This window comes from Polypterus senegalus, chromosome 3, assembly GCF_016835505.1.
Source record: "Polypterus senegalus isolate Bchr_013 chromosome 3, ASM1683550v1, whole genome shotgun sequence".
In the NCBI taxonomy this organism is placed as follows: Eukaryota; Metazoa; Chordata; class Cladistia; order Polypteriformes; family Polypteridae; genus Polypterus; species Polypterus senegalus.
Genome location: NC_053156.1, coordinates 234714416 through 234731799, shown reverse-complemented (window position 1 = coordinate 234731799; position 17384 = coordinate 234714416). Strand labels below are relative to the sequence as shown.

Here is a 17384-nt window from a genome sequence, read left to right as displayed (position 1 = left end):
CACAGGTGTACGTGTGAAAGTTTATAATCTACCCTTAATCTAGGCTAAAGTTTATAACATGTTAATATTTTTTGTGTATAAATATATCTAGAACAAATTGGAGAACGCATTAAAGATAATTAAAAATAAACAGAATAATATTCTCAAATTATGTGAGAAAACGAAGACAAGGATATTTGAGAGTTAGGAAAAATAATGAAATAAGAGGGGAAAACAGGATAGTTGGTCCATCAAAAACAATTCAGTTCAAACATTCCCTTCTTTAGTTGAGCTTGAAGTCTGGTAATACTTAGCACAGTATCACTGATTCTTTCATTTTTAAAATCAATCAGGCTAAAGTGCATGTGTGTTGGATCCACTATTAAATTCTTCAGTATGTCTCTGATTTTAAGGATTCATTAAGTCACACCCAATAAAAAACAATACTTTTTTCCAAATTTTACAATTTGTGGTCATTAGCTTTACACCCTACATTTTATTAAGCAAAGAATAAATAAACAAGGGGCGGCACGGTGGCATAGTGGTAGCGCTGCTGCCTCACAGTTAGGAGAAAGGGTTCGCTTCCCGGGTCCTCACCGCATGGAGTTTGCATGTTCTCCCTGTGTCTGTGTGGGTTTCCTCCGGGCACTCTGGTTTCCTCCCACGATCCAAAGACATGCAGGTTAGGTGGATTGGCGATTCTACATTGGCCCTAGTGTGTGGTGGGTGTGTTTATGTGTGTCCTGTGGTGGGTTGGCACCCTGCCCAGGATTGGTTCCTGCCTTGTGCCCTGTGTTGGCTGGGATTGGCTCCAGCAGACCCCCGTGACCCTGTATTTGGATTCAGCGGGTTAGAAAATGGATGGGTGGATAGATAAACAAACAAATAAATAAGTAGTGCTTTGGAACCTATATTTAAAAGGAGATATGATAATTTAATTTAAATATAAACTACATAGCAGTACAATGTTGTACTCATACTAGGATTTGTTAACTGTATCACAGTCATTGCAGTGATTAAATACAGTATGTTAGTGTCATGCTGCAGTATATGAAAAGTCCAACTTATGAAATGCTTTTATCTAATAATAAAATTTGGTAACAGATTTATTGCTTTTTATAAGTGAATATTAAGTTTAAACTGATTTTATGTTTCAGTGAGGGCCATGGAAAGCTGACAGTTTTTTCTGTAAAAGCTATGTTGGCCACTATGTGTGGAGGAAAGTTAGTGGATAAGCTTCGATGTAAGTAATTTTTAATATCATTTATAGAGTATATTTGCACATGAGTATGTATGTATATGTATGTCTTAGCACATTTTTCTTTTAATTTAGACACATTTTGAAATAGCATCATATATTTTTCCATTTGATAAATTGTTAAATTTTACTTTTTGAGACAATATATTGTTTGTCACAGGCTTCATTTGTTGTGGAGTTTATTTGAATAACTATAGAGATCCATAGAGACAGGAGGAAAATATTTGATCAACTTAAATTTCTGGCAAATATACCAGTCTTAAATGTTCAACTTTGAGGAAATTTGTTGATGTAGCTTGAGCTCCCTCTTGTGGCTAACAAGATCTGTATATATTTGACTGCTTTAAAAGTATGGACTGCCTTTATGTTTTTTTTAATTAAAATTATTGTTTACTACAAATTAAAACCAGATTTAAGGCTTTAGTCCTTATTTACAGCCTGATTATTACTGTCTAATTATTTTGCATAATTTAAAATACTGCTGCATATTTTAACTAAAAATCTCATACACTGATCCTAGCTATTGGTTAAGGTGAAATAGCAGGAACAAAATATTTTTTTTTTCAGTTGACCAGTAATTTAGTAATAATTACTTTCTGCAGTAATTTTTTTTCAGCATACCACAATGATACGTCACATGTCAGTACATACCACTGGTGTTAACTTTTTTGATTTATACATACTGATGAATGGGAGGGATTTATGGTGGTCCCGATGCAAAGCTAGACAAAAGTTGTGTAGGCAAAAATTACATTCTTTTTTTTTTCATTTCATGTGTCTGTAAGAAGTTCTAATCAAACTCAAATTACATAAATGCTAAATAAGTTATCTTTGAGTGGCACTAAAACCAAAATAAGTAATACCACTGTATTTAACTTGCCAGTCTGCCAGCCAGCTTACAGTGCTGACTTCTCTAATATAATGACAAAAGTCTACAAAATAGAAATGTACTAAATATCCCTACTCACGTTCACATTTGCAGTATCTTCACTAATTTATGCAAAGAATGCAACATAACCTTCCAAGTAATGCATGGTGTCAGTTTTAAATGATAGCAGCTACAGAGACATTTTTTAGCATGCCAGTAGCAAAGGTGTAGGTAGAGCAGTGTTTTCCATCCATTGTTCTGTTGTGCCACACTTTTTGTAATCCAAAAAATCCAAGGTATGGTTTTACTAACCACAAAACCATATTAGTGCTAAACTGTCTGAAGGGACTAGACAGGGGGCAGCAAAAAAGCAGCTCAGAGATTGCCATAGCAAACGCAGCACATAGTGAGCACTTTGGACACATTTTCCAGCTACTTCGTCCCTTTGCCCACCTATACAGGTGGTCCTCTGCCTCACTCCATTGACCCAGGCTTAGAGGCAACTTGTTTGCCCATTGTCCCTCACCTCTGTGAGAGTTTCTGATGAATGTCTTCTGCCTGCTAAAGTGCTCTCTAAGTGCTGTGTCTACAAAATGGTGATCACAGAGCTGCTTTTATGTCGGCTTCTCCAGGCAGTCACATTCTTCTCAGACAGGTCTCGACCACCTGAAGACTGTGTCTCTCTCAGGTCAGGACCCAGGGGCACTACACTGTTATTTCCATGGCGCACCATTTGAAAAGCACTTGTGTAGAGAATAATCATTAAGTCATTGATGGTGAGAATAATAATAATAATAATAATAATACATTTTATTTATTCATAGGCGCCTTTCTAAACACTCAAGGACACGGGAGAATAGATAAAACACACATTATAAACAAAACTAAAAATACAGAAATTAAAATCAGACAGAGCAATTATAATCAAAGAGAAAAAGCAGTCTTAAACAGATGTGTTTTAAGTTTAGATTTGAAAAGTAAGAATGAATCAGTAATTCTAAGCTCAGATGGTAATGAGTCCCAAATCTGGGGAGCAGAGCACCTGAATGATGAACAATTGAGAATAGTATTTATAGAGTTTTAACACAAGTTTTAATGTATGCCCATTTAAAGAGACGTGTATTTTTTCAATTAGATCAGTCTTCAGCAGTGCATTCAAAGTCAACAATCATTTAATTTTTATTTTGACATATACATACAAAGAATTTATTTATATTTGAGAGTTAAGTAAAGTACAATATTTCACAATCTGTATTCTAGGTTTCCACACTTGTACCATTTATACTTTATAGGTTGTTAAAGGTTAGTTAGATGAAGACGAATTATTCATCTGTCCATGAATCATGTCCAGCACTGCTGGTAATGACTGATAAAGATGCAACTGACTCCATTGGCTTTGTTAAACAGAATTTTTTTTTACTGCTTGTAAAATAAGCAAATCATACTACTTCAAGGAATGATATCACAATAATATCATCATGTCTGTTTTATAGTATGTATATGATATGCACTACATTTGTGATAATTTGATAGCCCACCAAAGTCTTTGGCCTACCTTTCAGTAATTACTCCTCTAAAAGGCTTGTGTAAATAAATATAATAGAGAAAGAATGTTATCTAGTGTGGAAAAGGAGTTCATACTTAAATGAATTAAGTCATAATAATATTTTTTCTCTTTTTAATAGGATTTCATGTTATTTCAATATTTTAATTATAGGATACCGACTTTACATGTACATTAAACATATAAAATGCTTTGTTTTACCCTGCTTCCCCTTCCTTAGACATATTTTCTCAGATCTCAGATTCCAATGGAATGATGATATTTACCAAATTTGATCACTTTTTGAGAGAAGTATTAAAACTTCCAACAGCCGTATTTGAAGGCCCTTCTTTCGGCTATACTGAATATTCAGTACGAATGTGTTTTCCACAACAGGTAAGGCTTTAAAATGATTTACTGTGTGTTACCTTAATGTTCAAGTTCGCCTTTTTTGTATCATTTGTGTGCCTTATTTGTATTATTTATTCATTTGTATTTCATGATTTTCTGTTCAGCCTTAATCCATACTGTTTTAATGTACTGTCATGAGACATTTTGTCTACTTGGTCACTTCAATCTCATTCTTTCAGTCACTACCCAGAACAGAGGAGGTTTAACGCCCACTTCTCCTCCAAGGTCCGTTACAACAACAACAACAACAACAACAATATTTATTTATATAGCACATTTTCATACCAAAAAAAAGCTCAAAGTGCTTTACAAAATGAAGAATAGAACAATAGAAGACACAATAAAAAATAAAAATAAGTCAACATTAATTAACATAGAATAAGTAAGGTCCGATGGCCAGGGTGGACAGAAAAAACAAAAAAAAACTCCAGAGGCTGGAGAAAAAATATAAAATCTGTAGGGATTCCAGACCAAGAGACCGCCCAGTCCCCTCTGGGCAATCTACCTAACATAAATCAAACAGTCCTCTTTGTATTTAGGGTTCTCATGGAAGGACTCGATGATGATGGTCACGTAGACTTCTGGCTTTCAATCCATCAATGTTGGAGCATCATGATGCTTTGAGTAGGTGGTGGTGGCGGCCGCCACCACAAAGAAACTGGAAAAAGAAACAGAAGAGAGAGTAGGGGTCAGTATGTATTTTGGAGCCACTGTGAATAGTTATTATGATGAATTGAACATACAGAGTATCAGTATTAAGTTAAAGTGAAGTTAGGAGAAAGCCATGTTAAAGTAATGTGTTTTCAGCAGTTTTTTTAAAGTGCTCTACTGTATCAGCCTGGTGAATTCCTATTGGCAGGCTATTCCAGATTTTAGGTGCATAACAGCAGAAGGCCGCCTCACCACTTCTTTTAAGTTTAGCTTTTGGAATTATAAGGAGACACTCATTTGAGGATCTAAGGTTACGATTTGGAATATAGGGTGTCAGACATTCCGATATATAAGATGGAGCGAGATTATTTAAGGCTTTATAAACCATAAGCAGTATTTTAAAGTCAATCCTGAATGACACAGGCAACCAGTGTAGTGACATCAAAACTGGAGAAATGTGTTTGGATTTTCTTTTCCTAGTTCAGATTCTAGCAGCTGCATTCTGCACTTGTTGCAAGTGATTTATGTCTTTTTTGGGTAGTCCTGAGAGGAGTGCGTTACAGTAATCTAGTCTACTGAAAACAAAAGCGTGAATTAATTTCTCAGCATCTTTCAATGATATAAGAGGTCTAAATTTTGCTATGTTTTTTAAGTGAAAAACTGCTGTCCTAGTGGTCTGATGAATATGTGATTTAAAATTCAGATTACAGTCAACAGTTACCCCTAAGTTTTTTACTTCCGTCTTAACTTTTAATCCTAATGCATCAAGTTTATTTCTGATAACCTCATTGAATCTATTATTGCCATTTACTAAAATTTCAGTCTTCTCTTTATTTAGTTTGAGAAAATTACTATTCATCCATTCAGAAATACCAGTAAGACATTGTGTTAGTGAATCGAGAGAGTCGGAGTCATCAGGTGCTATTGATAAATACAGCTGTGTGTCATCAGCATAGCTGTGGTAACTCACGCTGTAACCTGAGATAATCTGACCTAACGGAAGCAAATAGATTGAGAACAGCAGCGGACCCAGGATAGAGCCTTGTGGAACACCATATCGGATATCATGTGTCTTTGAGATTTGATTACCACAACTCACAAATAATTTTCTCCCTGCCAGGTAGGAAACAAGGCACTTTTCAATCACCTCACCAAATAAGCCACAAGTATACAATAAATCACACAAATCTTTTTCCTTCTCCAACTCTGCTGTGTTTTGCCAGCTGCCTCCCAAATCTGCATATTCTCCTCTTACACCCTTTACATGAAAACTGACAGCATCATCTGTAAGAATGACTGAGACTGTGATTGCGCATCACCAACATCCAGCTGCACTCCATTCTGCAGGATACAGAGACTTGGACTTGGAGTGACTGTAAAGATGGCTGTGTATCAAGGTTCAAGGTTGCTTTATTTAGTCATGCTTACACAAGAAAACATGAAGTTTCCCTTCTCAGTTGCATCTTGGAACAAGACAAAAAGAAATGAAAAAAAACAAACAGGGACAAGACAGGTTAAGTAAGGCAGTTTGATAATGCATATTTACACAAAAATTGTTACAGTATACATATCAAACCTTAAAAATTTCCCCCGATATTCCTAATTAAAAAGTCGTATGGCACTAGGAAGAAAGGAATTTCTGGAGTGATTTCTGTGGCTTTTCAAAGCAACTATCCTTCCTTATTTACTGAAGTTAAGTTCTACATGTAATGAATGTCTGTCTTCAGTTGAGATTATTGAGTTGAGTTGAGTTTCTTTAGCATTGTCCTCTGACACACACTTGCCAGATCATCTACATCAGTCCCAATTACTTTAGCTGCATGTTTAGTAATCTGCTGGAGCTTTTTTAAGTTTTGGTTTGTTAGACCACTAAACCAGGCATTGAAACTGAAAGGGATAACAGACTGAATCATACTGCAATAAAAGGACAACATGAGGTCCTTGTCTACTTTAAATAGTATGAGTTTACGGTGGAGAAATTAACACTGATTGCATTTAGAGAATATTTATTTGTATTTGCATTCCAGTTAAGATTGTTATCTAAGTTAGTTCCTAAGTATTTTTTTTATTTCATTCACTATTTCTGCCACCTACCCCAAAACAACAATGAATGAACATACAGATTTCTGTCTCTTAAAATCAAATATTTCTTTGGTCTTTTTTACTTTCAGAGTGAGAAAGTTTTTACTCCAACAGTTTACCATACAGTCCATTTGATTTAGCTAGGGGCTTTCATACTCCCCTGATTTGTGTCATATGAGCATGGCGTCACCCACATATTTCATAATAGAGCTGTGGTCATTATTCTATCTCGGGTCACTTGTATACAGAGTGAATAGTAATGGTGATAAGACACACCCCTGAGGACTTCCTGTGTTTGAATGAATGACTTCTGAAAAAGAATCCTGTACCTTGACTGTCTGTGAAAAATTTACAGTAGAAGAAAGTCCTAAATCCATAATGAAATAAATATGTTTACAGTCATACTATTCAGTTTTCCAATCAGTATGTAAGGCTGTATGGTATTGAATGCTGAAGAAAAATCCAGAAATAGTGCTCTGGCATATGTACCAGGCTGAAGAAAAGTATATATTTGATGTAAGATAATAAACAGAGCATCTTCAACATTTCTGGTTCCACACTATGCATATTGGTGGTTATCATGAAAAAGACTTTGTCTCTGTCATTAAAATGTTTTCACCAAATGTTCGAAGCATTTCATTGGAATAGAGATGAGTGTCACTTGTCTGTAGTCATTCACACTGCTTGGTCTGGAAACCTTAGAAACTGGGGTAATGACTGATTGTTTACACAGCTTAGGTACAATTCCACAGGTCATAGACCAGTTAAAAAGCAAATGAAAAATCGTAGAGAGCTGCTTAAAGCAGGACATTAAGAGCCAGCCTGATATGCCGTCTGACACCACTGTCCTGTTTGTTTTAACCCGCAACCCTGTCACAGCAGAATTCCTTGTATTTTGGTAAAGTATCTCCTTTACTTCTGCATTTTGGGTGCTGAAATCACTTGTTTCAAATATGGTAAAAATGTTATTAAATTCATCTACTAAAAGCTTCTGGTGTTTGTCAACTAGAAAGTTGACATTCTTTTTAGAACCCAGTCCTCTGATTGTCTGTATCCCTTTCCAAACCTGCTTTGGTTTATTATCATTAAACCACCTCTTGATTTTTTTCTCCATACATCTTTTTATTTTGTTTGATTAACCTGTTAATCCTTTACTGTAAATTTTGTTGTTCTATCTTATTTTCTTCATGAACATGTTGTTTTTCCAATAGCAGTGCTGTAAACTCTTTAGTGATCCATAGTTTACTGTTGGGGTAGACCTTGACAGTTTTTTCCTTAAAGATCATAGATTCACAAAATTTCATAAATTCACTTACAGTGAAAGTGGTCTCATTAAGTGACTGTAAGTATGTCAGTATATCCTAGACAGTACAGGAGCATTCCTGCAGTTCCATTATACTGTCCTTGCACCAATTTTGTGTTTTTCTTATGGCTGGTTTTTCTTGTCTCAGTTTCTGTTTGAACTTTAGGTGAACAACAACATGGTCAGACGCACCCAGGGCTGCTCTATGATGCGATATGTAGGCTCCAGGCATGTTTCCATAACACTTGTGTAGTGTTTTCTCCCGTCTAGTATTAATATTCATGTACTGATGGTAATATGGCAATACTAATTCCAAATTACATAAATTAAAATCATCTATCACAATGTTGAAACAGCCAGGTGATCTGACTTCTAATTTCTGAACAGTTTCAAGATGAATCATTTCAGCTGTAGCTTCCACATCACTTTACCGTGTTATGTAAACTACTGTCACAAATAATTGATTAAACTCACGTGGTAAATAGTATGGATGAGTAGTTCGATATGTAGTGTGCAGATGTGATCTTTAACAATGATATTCTTGCACCACCTTTTGTAATGTAAAGGCAGACCCCACCGCCTGTCTGCTTACCAGAAGGTGGGTTTCTGTCTTGGCGTACACAATCAAATCCATTCACTTCAACAGCTGTATCTGAGTCAGTATTCTTATGTTAATTTTATTTTATTAATTTTATTACAATCCATACATAGCAATCAAGTTTTTACAAAAAAAAGAATTATGTTAAGAACAGATCGATCCCCACCCTGAGAGAGAGAGCAAGCCAAAGGTGTAAAATTTAAGGCTTGTAAAAATACCTAAATTAATAAATTCTCTGTGCTTTATAAACTTATTTTTAAAATATTACTGATTACATCCTGCCATGTTTTGAAAAAAGTCTGTACAGATCCTCTAACTGAGTATTTGATTTTTCCAATTTCAAATAATATAACACATCAGTTTCCCACTGACTTAAAGAGGAGAGTTTGGGTTCTTCCAGTTTATCAGAATAAGTCTGCGTGCCAACAGTGTAGTGAATGCAATCACAATTTGTTTGTCCTTCTCCACTTTAAGCCCCTCTGGAAGAACCCCAAACACAGCTGTTAATGGGTTAGGAGGGATTGTGAGTCCAAGGCTGTCTGAGAGGTAATTAAAAAATTTTGTCCAGAATAATGTTAATTTGGTGCAGGCCCAGAACATGTGACCCAGTGAGGCTGGGGCTTGGTTGCAACGTTCGCAGGTTGGATCATGCCCTGGAAACATTTTGGAGAGTTTTAGTCAAGACAGATGTGCTCGATATATAATTTTGAGTTGTATAATTGTATGCTTTGCGCATATGGAGCTTGAGTGAATTCTCTGCATTGCTACTTTCCACTCCTTTTCTGATATATTAATTGAGAGATCTTTTTCCCAGTGTCCTCTTGGATCTTTGAAAGGAAGGGATTGTAAAATGATTTTATATATTGTAGAGATGGAGTCTAATCCTTGAAATTGAGCAATATTTTTCCAGCGTGGATGAGGGTGCAAGATGAGGAAAATCTGGAAGGTTCTGTTTAACAAAGTTCCTGATTTGAAGATAGTGAAAGAAATTGTAGCTGGAATGTTAAATTTGGAATGTAATTGTTCATAGGATGCAAAGACGTTGTCTATATAAAGATCTCTAAGCAAGTTAATTCCAAATTTTTCCAGATATTAAAACTGCATATGTTTGTGAAGGTTGAAAGAGGTGGTTCTCTTGCAGGGTGCCACAGAAGAAGCTTCTCCGTCTTAAAATGCTTTCTACATTGGTTCCAGATTCTAAGTGAGTGGAGCACAATTGGGTTATTAGTGTATTGCCGATAACGTGTGTTTATTGGAGCACAGAGCAAGGAATACAAAGAAGTACTGCAGGATTTTACTTCTATTGCGTCCATGCCTGTGTATGTTCTTCTATTTGTGTCCAGGTTCTTATCGCCTGTATATTTGCCCCAGTAATAAAACTGGAAGTTAGGTAGAGCCATGCCGCCTTCTGCCTTTTGTCTTTGTAGGGTCGCTTTTTGATGCGTGGATGTTTTGAATTCCAAATAAATGAGGTTATTGTTGAATCTAATTGCTTAAAGAATGATTTATTAATGTATATTGGTATGTTTTGAAATAAAAAGGAGCTTAGGAAGAATATTCATCTTAACAGTGTTAATTCTTCCAGCTAGTGTGAGATGAAGGGTTGACCATCTATGCAAGTCTTGTTTAATTTTTTCCATGCAGACGCATAAATTTTGTTGATAAAGAGCTTTATGTTTACTTGTGATGTTTACCCCTAGGTATTTAAACTGTTCTGCAATGATAAAAGGTAGGGTGTCTAATCTAATATTATATGCTTGAGAATTCACTGGAAAGAGTACACTTTTATTCAGATTAATTCTGAGACCAGAGAGCTTTTGAAATTCTGTGAGTGCTGCTAAGACTGCAGGCACAGAATTTTCTGGGTCCATATATACAGTACCATGTCATCTGCATATAATGAGATTTTCTGTTCCAGTCCTTCTCTGCTAATCCCCTTTATCTGATCAGTATTTCGACAATGTATTGCCAGTGGTTCAATGGCAATTGCAAACAGCAGTGGTGACAAGGGCATCCTTGTCTTGTGCCACGCTCTAGTTTAAAGTAGTCTGAGCAAATGTTATTGATGCAAACTGAAGCTTCTGGGTTAGTATACAGTAATTTAATCCATGCACAAATGTTCGGGCCAAACCCAAACTTCCCCAAAATAGTAAAAGGTATTTCCATTCAATCATGTGAATGCTTTTTCTGCATCCAATGATAATAATATTTCTGGGGTGTTTGATTTAGTTGGTGAGTATATTACATTAAACAGGCGTCAAGATTTGAAGATAAGTGTCGGCCCCTAATAAATCCAGTTTGGTCTTGTGATATTACGAGGGAGCACTTTCTCCATCCTTCTAGCTATGATTTTAGAGAGTATTTTAACGTCGTTATTCAGAAGTGAAATTGGTCTGTATGATGCACATTGTAATAAGTCCTTATTTTGTTTTGGAAAGACAGTGATTAGTGCTTGGCGAAAGGTTTGTGGAAGAGATTGGTTATCTCTGGCTTCTGTAAATGTTGCTAATAGGAGGGAGCTAGCTGAGCGGAGAATTTCTTGTAAAACTCTGCAGGGTAGCCGTCAGGGCCTGCTGCTTTTCCACCTTGGAGTGACTTTATAGCATCCAGTAATTCTGATAATGACAGCGGTTTATCAAGTTCCTCCACACTAAAAGCGTCAATTTGTGGTATCTGTAATGTATCCAGAAATGCATTAGATTGTATATTGTCTTCTTTAAACTCAGTAGTATATAGGGATTTATAGTAGTCTCTAAAAGTGTACATTATATTTTTGTGTTCATGATTTTATCTCCGTTAGTGTTAGTGATTACGAGATTGCGTTATGTACATCTTGCTTGTGAATTTGTTGCTAAAAGCTTATTAGCTTTCTCCATGTTCATAATAATGATGTCTGGATTTGTAAATTAGTTGTTCAGTTTCTTTAGTTGTCAAGAGGTTTAATTCTGAATGTAGAGCCTGCCTCCTCTTATGTAGAGTCTCGCTTGGTAGTCTGGCATGTTCTTCATCTATTTTAGTAATTTCGCTTTTATCTCTGCTACTTTCTTCGCTCGGATTTATTTCTGTGGGAAAGATATGAGATAATCTGTCCTCTTAAGAAGGCCTTAAGAGTTTCCCAGAGTATTCCTGCAGAGATCTCAGGGGATGTATTTGTCTCTAGAAAGAATTTGATTTGTTTGGATATAAATTCAGTACAATTCTCGTCAGCTAATAGAAGCGGTTGAGGCCATCTGGGGGTGAGTGTATGGGGTTTAGTAATTTCAGCTCCAAGATCATAGGAGCATGGTCCGAAATGACAATAGCATCGTATTTACAAGATTTAATCTTAGGCAAGAATTTATTATCTATAAAGAAGTAATCAATCCTTGAGTAGCAATGATGTACTGGTGAGTAGAAAGAATATGTTCTTGAATTTGGGTTTGAAAACCTCCAGGGATTTGACAAGTTGTGATCAGTTATAAACTTTGTAATTATCTTTGCGGTGTGAGTCGGTATTCTTAAACCAGATCTCAGTAAAGCACATTAGACAGCTTTCTCAGTACTCATGGAGGTATCACGCAGATGCTCTCAGCCCGTCCAGTTTATTCCTCAAAGAATGTACATTGCTCATGATGATAGTTGTCTTAAAACTTTTCTGTTTCAGACATACTCAAAGTCCACCTCTCTTTCCAGTTTCAAAGCTTTTAATCCATCCAGTATATTAGTAGTACATGGGGAGTAACTGGTAGCTGATCTCAGTGATAGCAGCATGTCCCGGCTGTAAATGAACAGTGCCAGCAACACACCTGGAGTTTCCTGCGCAGGTAGAGCGTAAATGTCCCGTTGGAATACAAAGGTTATAACAATCAAAAATAGAAAACTTAAAAATAAATGCAAACTTTTAAAACAAAACAAAAGAAAACAATTTTACATGATTTACGAACAAAAAAACAGGAACAAAACACTGAGAGATGCACTGAGGGGTCTGCGACAGTGCAGCGACTAGAAAAAAACAGATTAGTATCAGTGCTAGTCCCCAAGTTCAGATTCATTATAGTTCATAAGATGAAAAAGAGTATTAATTTCTTTGTATACACCATCACCACAGCACTGTCAGATCTAAACACTGGCATGGAGAATTGCTCGCGTACTGAAGTGACTTTAGCAGCAGGTGGATGTCCCATATTACTTATGGTGCCAAGAAGAGTTGTAGTGCATTGTGGTGCAGAGCAGTCGGCAAAATCGATGTGAAGAAGCTGTCTGTTGCTACAGTCCTGCCTTTGTCCAGTCTGATAGCGGTCACGGCACATTATATCTTTGATTGCCGGTACAACAAATAGTTCTGAGCCAGCATCAGCCACAGCGCTGCTCTTGTGAAAAGAATGGAGATAAATGCCATCAACTCAGAGAGGGAGAGGCAAGTTTGTTGTACTACGTGAACGTCACTGAGAGAATAAAACTGAATAATAAAAAAACAAGCGCTAACTTTTACAAGTAGCCAAAATTTACATCGGGTGTTACAGACCCAAATCTAATGTATGTTTTTCTTATATTGTAGAAATAATAATAATAGCAGGTTACTATTCAAAACACGGAGCGCCTGGTATTGAACCCGGAACCTTTGGGTTATAAGGCAGCAGTTCTTGCCTCTGCACCATTCAAAAATACGTGTACACACCAGTCGATTAACATTTGAGCTTGAGTTTTTAACTCACTGACAGCCACATGTAAATCGAATGCTTTTTTTCTTTTTGGTTATATTCTTGAATAAAAGTGCATGTTTATTTGATATTTGGACTAAAGTCTTCACACATTATACATTTCACATCATAATTAGTATAACATGGAAAATGTTTCTGCTTTAGGTACGTGTCGAGCATTTCTTGCATTTCTCGCATTTCCTTTCATTCTATACTTACCAAGATCTTTGTAGACACGGAACACACAAGAAATTCATGCATTCCAAATAACGACATACTGTATTATTTACCCTATACAACTCCAGATCTTACATGCAGATAAGGAGCCTTTGCTTAATCTGGGAGAACTTTTTGCCCGAGCTGAGCTTCATCAAGGCAGTGGGATGGGACAGCAGGGTGCTTGCTGCTTGTGCTGATTAACGCATTTACAAAACAAAAGACGCAGATGGAGAGGTGCAAAGGGATTTAAGGTGGGCCAGGATTATGAGTTTCTTCGTATGCTTCAGGAATTCTAGTGTTAAATGGAAACACAAGGAAAAAATGAAAGTGACAAATTTGATATGCAGAAAACAACTAAATGAAGCTGCCACAAAATATCAAACAAAGAATCCTGAAGTGCATAGAGCCACAGTGGCAATATATATATATATATATATATATATATATATATATATATATATATATATATATATATATATATATATATATATATATATAGTTGAAAAATCTCTCTGGTTTTAATTACATTTCTGGTGTTCAGTATGCTGTAGATATAGCTGTGAATATAGGGAAGCAAACTTGCATTTGCATGCAGTGTAAGGCTAAGAAATGAAAAGAGGAAAGTGTAGGAATGTGTTGCAATAATGGTAAAGTGCATCTACCCTGCCTTCAGCAACTTCCTGAGCATCTATACAGACTTACCACTGGCCAGCATTCTGAATCTGACCATTTTCTTAATGAAATCAGAAGATTTCAGATAACGTTCTTTGGGGCAAAGGAAGTGAACAAAGGCATTTTATGGTCAGGGTCAAGTTTACCACTGTATCAGAAGCTTATTACCTATGTCACAGAAGCAGGCTTCGTTCCTTCAGATTTACTTTGTTGGAGATTCAGATTGAGAAAGAGACATTAGATGTGGATACTTTCTCAACGTGAAGCCTTATATAGTTTCAGAGTTGCATAATGTGAATCTATACTAATAAAAGGCAAAGCCCTCACTCACTCACTCACTCACTCACTCACTCATCACTAATTCTCCAACTTCCCGTGTAGGTAGAAGGCTGAAATTTGGCAGGCTCATTCCTTACAGCTTACTTACAAAAGTTGGGCAGGTTTCATTTCAAATTCTACTAATGGTCATAACTGGAAGGTATTTTTCTCCATTAACTGTAATGGAGTTGAGCTGGCAATGACGTGGGGGGCGGAGTTTCGTGTGACATCATCACGCCTCTCACGTAATCACGTGTACTGACTGTCAACGCAGTGCTTAGAAAACCAGGAAGACCACCAAAAAAGCCCTTAAGAAAACATGCATTATATAATTGAGAAGGCAGCGAAACAATAAGAAGCGAGCGAGTGACATATACTACCATATTCATGACTGCTGCTACCTCGGAAAGAAAGCAAGGTGTAAACCTAAACTTTAAATTAAGTTCATAGACAGGCTACCGCTGGCGTTTCACATGCCCACAGGTAATGCGGGATACAAGTTTAATGAGAGGACGAGGATATAAACGAGAGTTTTGATCACTTTATAACTAAGTTAAAATTGTAGGTGAAGGGGTGTGCTTATGCAAATTCCGAGAGACTGTGTTTGTGGGGGATTGACAGTTAAGGCGGGTGGGGGAGTCACGTCATCATCTCCCCTCCCATTCATCTTATTTGGCTCTGAGCTGAGCTCTGCAGCTAACGCCGTCTTCCGAAGCAACTTGGTCAGACTGCCACCAAATACTCACAGAAAAATCCACAAGTTAATACACACGCTGTCTCTATAGAGTTTCTCCACACTGAATCCTCCAGGCACTACTTACAAAAGGTTACATTGACAATCGTGTTACGTTATTTTTAAAATCTTTCCTTTTCTTAGCACAAGCACAGCTGAGAAGCTTCGATGCATGTGCTCCATAACGCGTTAAAAAATAATGCATTTAATCACACTTTGCATTACAAGCACAGGGGAGCTTTTGTCAATGCATGATTTCCTGGTACACCGATTACTTTGATCAGCGCATTCCCGATTCATTTTACCCTCGCACCACCTTAGTTTGAGAAGAAGTATGAAAAAATATGAGGTTAACACAGAAAAACATCACCAATTCAAGCTTTATGAATAATCGATTCGCCATCAATAATTGTTTTGGTAAAGCCATCCTCCTTCCATTTTATAATTTTTCCGCCACTAGCCGTGATTAAATGAACGGTAAATAAAGTAAGAGCAAAGCGAGGGTGACTTATTTAGGCAGGCATATATATGACAGCAACACTCATGACAATGTCAATCATGTTACGTTATTATTAAAATGTTTCCTTTTCTTTTTCATTACTTCTTTAACACACTACTTCTCCGCTGCGAGGGGCGGGTATTTTGATATATATATAATCATATAATATATGAATGACCTCCAAAGAGCGCTGAGACTTTTGATATCATGAACGTGTCTGCAAAAACTGTGGTCTCCTGCCCAGCAAAAGTCGAGCAGCCAGACTCAAAGTCCACCTCTCTTTCCAGTTTCAAAGCTTTTAATCCATCCAGTATATTAGTAGTACATGGGGAGTAACTGGTAGCTGATCTCAGTGATAGCAGCATGTCCCGGCTGTAAATGAACAGTGCCAGCAACACACCTGGGTTTCCTGCGCAGGTAGAGCGTAAATGTCCCGTTGGAATACAAAGGTTATAACAATCAAAAATAGAAAACTTAAAAATAAATGCAAACTTTTAAAACAAAACAAAAGAAAACAATTTTACATGATTTACGAACAAAAAAACAGGAACAAAACACTGAGAGATGCACTGAGGGGTCTGCGACAGTGCAGCGACTAGAAAAAAACAGATTAGTATCAGTGCTAGTCCCCAAGTTCAGATTCATTATAGTTCATAAGATGAAAAAGAGTATTAATTTCTTTGTATACACCATCACCACAGCACTGTCAGATCTAAACACTGGCATGGAGAATTGCTCGCGTACTGAAGTGACTTTAGCAGCAGGTGGATGTCCCATATTACTTATGGTGCCAAGAAGAGTTGTAGTGCATTGTGGTGCAGAGCAGTCGGCAAAATCGATGTGAAGAAGCTGTCTGTTGCTACAGTCCTGCCTTTGTCCAGTCTGATAGCGGTCACGGCACATTATATCTTTGATTGCCGGTACAACAAATAGTTCTGAGCCAGCATCAGCCACAGCGCTGCTCTTGTGAAAAGAATGGAGATAAATGCCATCAACTCAGAGAGGGAGAGGCAAGTTTGTTGTACTACGTGAACGTCACTGAGAGAATAAAACTGAATAATAAAAAAACAAGCGCTAACTTTTACAAGTAGCCAAAATTTACATCGGGTGTTACAGACTCAAATCTAATGTATGTTTTCTTATATTGTAGAAATAATAATAATAGCAGGTTACTATTCAAAACACGGAGCGCCTGGTATTGAACCCGGAACCTTTGGGTTATAAGGCAGCAGTTCTTGCCTCTGCACCATTCAAAAATACGTGTACACACCAGTCGATTAACATTTGAGCTTGAGTTTTAACTCACTGGCAGCCACATGTAAATCGAATGCTTTTTTTCTTTTGGTTATATTCTTGAATAAAAGTGCATGTTTATTTGATATTTGGACTAAAGTCTTCACACATTATACATTTCACATCATAATTAGTATAACATGGAAAATGTTTCTGCTTTAGGTACGTGTCGAGCATTTCTTGCATTTCTCGCATTTCCTTTCATTCTATACTTACCAAGATCTTTGTAGACACGGAACACACAAGAAATTCATGCATTCCAAATAACGACATACTGT

General features: G+C 36.8%; 1 protein-coding gene across 7 annotated transcripts in view; it reads left to right on the top strand.

Annotated features, from left to right (window-relative positions):
* dtnbb (dystrobrevin, beta b) overlaps positions 1-17384 on the top strand; it is a 219146-nt gene that overhangs the window by 49948 nt on the left and 151814 nt on the right. For all 7 annotated transcript variants that reach the window (XM_039748782.1, XM_039748781.1, XM_039748786.1 and 4 more), the window contains exons 6-7: positions 1137-1222; positions 3890-4044. In XM_039748782.1, the coding sequence (XP_039604716.1) occupies positions 1137-1222; positions 3890-4044 (241 nt within the window). The remainder of the gene's footprint in view (positions 1-1136; positions 1223-3889; positions 4045-17384) is intronic.